Below are 8,596 nucleotides of genomic sequence, written 5' to 3'. Positions count from 1 at the left end.
TGGATGTTTTTCGCTTTGTGCAGCCACTGAATCTACCACTAATGCTGTAGTCTATGACAGCTTCTCATTATCCTGCACCAATAACAGTGACATGGTCTGCAACTTGAGTGCACATTTCTGCAACTTGGGTACATGGCCAGCATTATTGCGCCGCTGCCGGATGAAAATTATGAAGCTGTCCTCATAATTTGTCCGCTCGAATTTTCCAACTCGAATCTAAATGCATGGCCTCAGAAAACCACACACTCTCCCTTGGATCGCCTTGTACTTTTTTCCCTCGTCTGATCAATTAGACTAAGACAATCCTCTACACATCATTATCCTCTCGCATGGGCTCCGCGCCTCGTATTAATGTTGGTAAATTAGGGCATATGCGATTCCAGTAGGCAAGTAATATGGTCACCCAAGGGAACCAAATCTAGAATCCTTAATTTTCAGCAATAAACTGATCTGAGAATGCACGATAGAGGTGATTTGTTTCGAAGGATTTGATAAACAAATAGTTCAAGAGGATACTCCTGATACTCTCTGGTTTGCTTGCAGCACAACCTAGTGACAAAAGCCCACGTCGAAACGTAGGCGGAGGCATAAAGCAATGCCTTTTTTTTAATGCCTTGACCTTTGGGCTAATCAGGCAGTCTAGGTAGGCTTTGACAGCGCATATCGAGAATAAGAAAGCCCAACCACCTGAATGCTGTAATGGCGCTACCTCAGCTAGGATTCAACCATGAAGATTATTTCATTCTTCAAAATAAACGAAATGACATCAAGCTTACAAATTTAAAAAATTTGAAAAAGAATCAGAAAAAAAAACATATTTAGGAAGCCATAGATCCATGTACACCAACCTCCAAGCTGAACATTTCAAACTTATAATACCGCTGTCAGTTTATTCTGCTCTTACTGAATGAATGGTCATCCCACAGGAAGTGCCTTACTTCCTCCATTTTAACTCAAAAAAAGGAGGGAAAAAAAAATCATCCCACAAAGACCCTATTCTTCACTATTTTTAATGCCTCTGATAATGTTAGATGCCTAATACCATTCTCCCTCAACCATCTCTCCTTTGCCCTTGACATCTCATCCTTGAGCTGCCTCTCCTCCATCTTTAACAGCCTCAGACCCTCGCACAGCTTTGGGAAGAAGCCTTCAGGCCTCAAACACCATGCAGCAAACACCCGAAACAAGACCTCCAAGTCAACACCAAGTCTCTCAACACCACCGTTGTGGAACTTTGCATTGCTCATGAAAACTCCACTTAAAATCAGTTGATCCACGCCACCAGCAAGACCTCTCCACACTGCAACAAAGTCCATCGGGTTTAAACTCTGATCAAGTTTGGAGATCTTCCCTTCGAGATAGTCCAGAGCACCAATAAAGGTCCTGGATACAGCCAATCCTTCTGTCTTCTCCTGCCACTGCTTCTTATTTTTAAAATAGTCCCGGCAGCGCGCATCAAATCCTCTTAGAATGACAGTTGAGATTTTCTCAACCCATTCTGTTCTGAACTCTTTCAAACCGCCCATCTCGTCCTCAAAAATACATCCTCCACCAGTATCCTCATCGGATACAGCTTCCATTTCGAGAAAGAATACATCCTCGCACCATTCTGTCAATATAGATTCGGCATATCGAGCTGCATTGATGGATTGGGAAACCCTGAGTATAGCATCATCATCAGCCAAAGCAGTGAGACCCTCCGCTTCCTGGCACCTGCGAAGCAAGCAATCAAGAAATTCCCGCACAAGCGGAGCTCCAGCCAATCTCACAAACCTTGCTCTAAGAGCAATGCTTGGCAAAGGCCGGGACCTGTCAATCAGCAAAGATAGAGCCTGGATAACAGCACCAGAAACTGCAGGAGATCTGTAATCTTCTGACCCAGACATCAGAACTGTACCTTCAAGCCTTGATTTCCAGCTTTTCTCCTCCTGCATTACTGGTTTCAGCTTATCTAGCATTTCCCTGAGCTCGATCTCCGACCATATCTCAAGCCAATCAGGACGATCACAAAAGACACACAGAATTGTGACCCTCTGCAAATTCTCATCTTCCCTGAGAGATAGCAGTAGTCCTGCATTTGTGATTAAGGAATGCATTCGTTTATCAAAAGAAATCATTAAGTCAACAAGATGAAGCCATGAGATTCTAGCCTGTGATGAAACACCACTTGAACTGCCTTCCTGTAGAAGATCAACATACTTAGGAAATATCTCTTTCGACAAATAAGTAGATAATGCAGTCACCATTGCTGAAATCCACTCCTCTCTGCAACTATAACCCACAAGCTTGGCCTTGTCTACTAGCGGTTGCAATATCTCATCCAGTGAATCTACAAAGTCCCTTGTAATCTTATAAACAAGTGCAAAAATGAACTCAGGCTTCTCAACCCACTTTGAGAAATGGCGTACCCATGTGATGGATATTGGATTTGCTAGCTCTTCTATGACCCACAGTGGTTGATGCAATGCAATCTCCAAATTATGTCCTTCCAGTTGTCGAGATTTTCTCCGTCTCTGCAACTCCTGCAAATTGCACAGGGAGAGGAAACTATCACAGTATTTGCCCTTCAAGTCCCCCTTCATTGAGATAAGAGGATTGACAGACTCAGCTGATTTTCCTCTCTCTGGATTTGCAAGATTTGAACTGCTAAGCAGAGGAGGCCACCCAAGGGATGCTAGAAGAGATCGATGATCTGCAATTGCTTGAGGTCGAAGAACAGCTAAAGCTCGGTCAACTCTGTGATCTACAGCTGAGACAAGACGAGCCCACTGAGACCTTGTTTTTATAACAGACGTTAAGATATCCTCTATTTGCTTGAGAGACTCGATGACACTCAGGCGAACTTCCTACAGTATGAATTAAAAGGCAAAAAAAAGTGAAGATGGTTTAGCAGCTTAAAATTAAGAAGAGCATACCCCTCTCTATTCTAGCACATGAATCTCACCTCTGAGTTAACTGCATGAGGAGATCTAAGTTTTGCTGTCACAGAAGAAGAAACTGCATCTTCAACATCACCAATCAGACTGTCGAGCTTTAATGCAGTCTCTGTTAAATAAAAAAATTCCAGTTGATACTTCATCAATGCAATGAATGAAAAACAAATTAGTGAAATTATCTGCCAGGACTTTAATTCCAGAAAAATTTTATTTTTTTATTTTTTTCACATAAAGGCAATGATATAAAATGACAAGAACTTATAAATGCACTAATTAATTCAAGTTATACAAGGGATGCAAAATTTCCATGATCTTTGTTAATGAGATTAAACACAGGTACAGAATCATTTCCAACTCAACTCAGTAATTGTTGTTACGATTCTTATAATAATGCCCATCCAGAATAGTTCCACAGTCCAGAGTGTGCACTCTTCTGTACAAGTTGAACACATTGGGCAGACTTTACATCCACTGATGCCTGGGGTAAAATTTACAAAACCAAGAGCTGTCATTCACCTCATTTGAACTTCAGTACCCCATAGACTTATCTCTGCAAGACCATCAAACAGCTTTCACATGGCATGTAAACTATTTATTATTTAACCAAGATGCAATCGTATAATTTCTTGAGTGCATATACTTGCTAAATAATCTGTAGTTGTATGTCATAATGTGAAATATGATGTATGGTTATACAAGTTATACCATGACAACATAAGAAACCTCTGTTCCATCTTCAACTTAGGAGGTCAGACCTCAGAATGAGGGGTTTTTTTGACATGTCCAGTCAAGAGATGACAGGTCGTAACATGTCAACCAGGTTGGGAATGAGCTTCAAGAACAACTTGACCAAAAATTGGGAAGCTCTATCTTGATCTAATCCTGATCCAGGTTCAATATATATCTACCCAACCACCACCAACCCCCGCCAAAGATTTTAAATAGGCCAGAACAACTTTGGGCCTGACAAATTATTAACTTGGAAATGTGGCATGTAATAACTTAAGCTGACACATCTTAGCTCATCTAAGTCCTTCAAATCTAAGATAAGATATCAAATCTTTGTTGTACAGCAAATGACCAATCAAACCACAAGAAATAAGAACTTAAAATTGAAATTATTTTTTTTTTGAAAAGCTACAGTTTCAAGCCTTAAAATTCCATTGCAATACATGTTGATTAGAAAGCACCAATATCGGATGGGACAATCTTAACTCCTAGAAAGAGTGCCATTGTACTAGTCTTATATGCAACGTTCCCACCATTAGGTCTCAATTGGGCACACTATGCTTCCACGTAAAAAAGTGAACAAATGGTAGAGGTACATAAAATATGAGATATACATAGATATGAAGAAAACTTCTAGGTGAATGGAGGGTTAAAAAGGCGATCAAAGGTACTGTTTCCCAATTTGGCATAGAACAAAGTGTACACAATAAGGTTTTGAAAAACCGAGGTATCAATCATCGTGGTGGCTGACCGAGACTTGCATGAATTGAGATCTCGGCTTATCTCGAAAAAGATGAAAGATAAGGAAATTTAGAAAAATCGGGGATGTTATGAGATCTTGACAAATATTTTAGGGCCGAAATATCAAAATCTTGGCTGATATGGAAAATTCAAGATTACCAATTGATTTTAGGTTTACTAAGTAAATATCTATTTAAGGAAGCAAAAAGGCAATGGGAGAATATCAGCCAACATATTGATATCATATTCGCATATATCTCAAAATTTATTGGTTTATATACACCAAGATAATAGAGGGTGAGAATTTATATCATATTTTTGGGGGGGGGGGGGGGGTCCGTTACTGATTCAAACCGAGATGAAAACCTTGGCATACAAAATCTTATAAAAACCACAAAAATTCATAAGAAAGGCTAAGCTTTACATGATGATGCATCAGATACTATGCTCGTGAGAAGGTGATTAAGGAAAAAGAGCATCTAAAAATACTTGAGATGAAGAGACATGCAACCATAGAGATAATGATAACTTTATGTATATGAGAAAGTATCAAAAAAATTTAAGTGAAACAACAAAATTTAGGAATTTTTACAAAAACTATTATATGAGTACTTTGCATGGAGTTTGTATTTACTTTTTTGTGCTTAAACTTCAAGCATATAGAGAGGGCCATTTGAAACAAATTTCTCATTTAATCAGCTAACTAGATGATAGATTACACCGCAGTCTAATAATACCACCAACAAGTGAATGACACCATCTATCATTGCATATAAAATCTTACAATAATGTGAAGATATGCTAATTCCTCACTACCGTGCAATCTAAGGCTACACTCAATGGTTTTTAATTTCCAAATCATTATTTCTATCCTTTCCTTGGATTCAAAACTTGATGAACTTTAAACTACAAGATTTTCTAGGTGCATAGTCTTTAGAAAGAGAATAATCGAAAATGGAAAGAGTGTAAGATGATAAATAGAGGAAAACATGAAAATAGAAAATTCTATTCAGTCTTATCAAAAAAACCCCAAGGTGAGGTAGCTTCACTTAGGAAGTCAAAAACGTGCACCTTTTCTATGTATAGTAATATACGTTGGAAGAAAAAAAATGTGCCTTTGTTATATTTAATCCCAACCGTCCGTCATATAGTGTGGATTGATGCTTTGGGACTCGAGACACCAAAAGAAGGGGTACAAAAAAGCACAAAAGCAGAGAAAGAGGTGGATAGAAGGAGAGAAAGGCATTCCTTAAGATAATCTAATTCTTCCACCTCCTCCCTCTCCATCTCCCTTTCCCTCTCCTTTTTTTTTTTTTGCTAAAAAAAGGGGAAGGGGGGAGGAAGGGACAAGCCCACCCCCGCGTTGCAGCCCCATTGGGCCCCCACCCCGTCAGGAGAATGTTCGATGCAGGCAGAAATGATCGTATGTTGGGCACCCCGGCCGGTTTACTCATACCCTCCCCACCCATGGGCTTGGCTCGGATACTCCTGTGGGCTCCAGTACGAATTCTCCATGTGAGTATGTTACACCTGGCACTACTGAGGCTACCAGCGGATCAGTAGCCATTCCAAACTCCGTGTCCGAGCAGGGAGCATCCGGTCTCCACAATTTAATCGACGCCCGCGCGTTTCGAACTCGGAACCATGTAGTTGGAAGTAAGACTCCGTTCCATTGAGCTACCACCTCAGTGGCTCATTTCCCTCTCCTTGAATTGAATAGATATTTACTTACCCCACCCCCTCCCTCATTTCTTCACCTCTCCCACGCTTGTTATCCCTTCATTTCAAATGAACCCCACCAATCCAAACTTTGCATTTATTTCCCACTTTCTTCTTCCCTTCAAGTTGCCAACAGCAGTTGCTAAAACCTCCACTCACTTATCTTCGTTCCATTCTCTTGCCTACATTTGCATGCATAGGTGCTCAGTGCATCCAAAAGCTAACCTATCCCGACTTTAAAAGTCGTCTATTTTCCTACAACTTCTCTAGATTTTTCTAAGCTTGGGAGATTCCTTTTTTCCAGGTTTTCTCATTCAATTTCATGCTTGGTGGAGTTCATGCTTTGGATATGAAATTCTAAGCTTGTCAGTCACCTACTCAAATGGTGCATTTAGATTATGTTAAGGTGTTTGTTATCATGTATTTGATCCTAAAATTCAGATTTAGCCCATTGTAAGTCAATTCACTAGACCAGATTATCTTAACAACTGAGTAATTATCCTTGCAATATGTAAATTCTCTACCTTTCATTGATTCTTAACGTCTGAAACCATCTATTATTTCCATTATCATCATCACCATCATCAAGAATTTTACCCATCAAGTATCAATTAATTTCTAGCACATGATACAAATCCCAACACAAGTTATCATATTCTACACCTTAAGCATACAGAGAATACCTATCAAAAAAAATTCCAATTGGAAGCCAATTCTCTTACATTTTCCAATGGAACGTTTCCTTGTTGACTTACCAGCATAAGCTCGAACGGTTTCCACTCTCGCCACCTCCTTCGCAAGCACTGGCAGCTCCTCCGCATGGATCTGCTGGCTCCTCCCCCCGCCCTGTTCTTCTCCTCCACCTGGAACCATTCCGATCCCCACAGTTAACATACAATACGAAGCCAAAAAAAAATCAAAACCCAAATCCAACAAATCTGGAAGCGAGAAAATGGTTGAGAGTGGAAAGGAGTACCTACTGATGGCCCGGCGATGGACGACCAGAGATCGATCAGTCCCGCGCGGACTTCGCCGAGGCGGCCGCCAAACTCCTCCGATCGGTAAGCGTAGGCGGCGATGCTCTCCGAGAGCCGGCGGCCCAGATCGGACAGGGACGCCTCGAGATCCGAGCACCGGCCCCGCAGCTCCACCTCGAGATCGGGGGATCGCGAGAGGTCGTCCTCGGCGCGGAGCCGCTCGGCGAGGAGGCGGCGGAGAGGGGCGGAGAGGTCGGACGGGCGGGGCAGCAGCGGCGCGGCGCCCTCCATTCCTTCCCCTCAGATCATCGATCTCAAGCTTGGCGCCGGCGGCGGCGGCGGCGGCGGCGGCGGCTTCTAGGGTTAGGGTTGCTTCTCAACGAGATGAAGGAGAAAAGCGGGGAAGGCGGAAGGGGAGTGGGGGAGACGAGTGCTGCGGTGCCAGACGGAATGGAGATGTGTGCCGATCCGAACCGTTCGTCCAGTGATCTTTTGTAGATTTGCTTGTAGTGCTGCCCTGGTGTTACTGAATAGGAAAGGGCTAAAAGTCACCAGCTAGGTTACTGTTCAATTGATTGGCTAATCAATAGATAAGGTGCAATTGATACCATCAATCTATCTGCAACAATTTAGAGCCTATTTATATTTTGGAATGAAAATGAAGATAGAGGGATGCCTGAGCAGGCCTTCCACATGCCCGACTTGAGTTACAAGCTAGCTCAGTCATCCTGAAGGGTGACTCGGCCACGGTCATCAGTTGGATTCAGAGAGGTCCGAGGGGTGCCGGCGGCAACCATTCGTTGCTTCGAGACATCTGGACAATGATGAAAGATGGAGGGGCCTTTTAGGCCAAACATGTATTCCGTGAAGCCAATAAAACTGTGGATTAGATGGCCGCCTATATGGCCAGCCATGCGGATAGTACCTTGTGAGCTGGGGATGGGAAGCTGCTCCGAGCATTCCAAGATATTCTGTTTTTTGATTTTATTGGGTGCATTCATACTTGTCAGGTATGAGTCACCCGTCTTAGCAAAAAAAAAAAAAAGAGGATAAGTGACTTCCACTCCGGCTGTTTGATTGAAAAAGTTTCGCTCTAGAAAGAAAGAAAATAACCTATCCTCAAATCCAATACGGGTTCTCTCCAAGTATTCAAATCCTATTCTATCAATTTTATTATAAAAATTAATTTTTAAAAATATCTTTCTATTTAATTAATTTTAAAAAAAATTATTTATAAATATTTTGATTCCGATCCCCGGCTATTAGTGCTCTATGCCTCAAGCGGATCTTCAAGCAGCGGGAAGGAACACCTATTTGTCTCCTCTAAGCTACTTAAGTATATGATTCTAACTCAGTGGATAAATGCCTACATGGATAGCTTATGCCATGGACAGACATAAGCTATCCTAACCTGACCTTAAATTTAAACCTCGCCGGATTAAATATTTTTCTAGTGATTGGGGTGTTTCCTCGACTCGATGATCATCCCTTCAT

At 41.7% G+C, this 8,596-nt stretch overlaps 1 protein-coding gene across 2 annotated transcripts; it reads right to left on the bottom strand.

The window, feature by feature from the left end:
* Positions 1–715: 715 nt before the first annotated feature.
* LOC103720227 (RINT1-like protein MAG2) lies at positions 716–7,597 on the bottom strand. Of its 2 annotated transcripts, none has more exons than XM_026809661.2 (4): positions 7,102–7,597; positions 6,881–6,988; positions 2,945–3,073; positions 716–2,846 (listed from the first exon to the last, which is right to left on the bottom strand). In XM_026809661.2, the coding sequence occupies exons 2-4, from the start codon at positions 6,944–6,946 to the stop codon at positions 978–980; spliced, it is 2,064 nt and encodes a 687-aa protein (XP_026665462.2). In that variant the 5' UTR covers positions 6,947–6,988; positions 7,102–7,597; the 3' UTR covers positions 716–977. The 2 variants fall into 2 exon arrangements, with proteins under 2 accessions (XP_026665462.2, XP_008808057.2); XM_008809835.4 differs by having other exon boundaries at positions 2,945–3,045.
* Between the last annotated feature and the right edge of the window lie 999 nt (positions 7,598–8,596).

The sequence above is a fragment of the Phoenix dactylifera genome, chromosome 15 (assembly GCF_009389715.1).
Source record: "Phoenix dactylifera cultivar Barhee BC4 chromosome 15, palm_55x_up_171113_PBpolish2nd_filt_p, whole genome shotgun sequence".
Classification (NCBI taxonomy): Eukaryota; Viridiplantae; Streptophyta; class Magnoliopsida; order Arecales; family Arecaceae; genus Phoenix; species Phoenix dactylifera.
This window is presented reverse-complemented; position numbering and strand designations above follow the sequence as displayed.

Coding starts and splice junctions, on each gene's coding strand:
- LOC103720227 (XM_008809835.4), bottom strand. CDS start 7,393: ATGGAGGGCGCCGCGCCGCTGCTGCCCCGCCCGTCCGACCTCTCCGCC. Junction 6,989..7,101: donor CATCGCCGGGCCATCAGTAG/GTACTCCTTTCC, acceptor GAATGGTTCCAG/GTGGAGGAGAAGAACAGGGC. Junction 3,046..6,880: donor AACCGTTCGAGCTTATGCTG/GTAAGTCAACAA, acceptor TTTATTTAACAG/AGACTGCATTAAAGCTCGAC.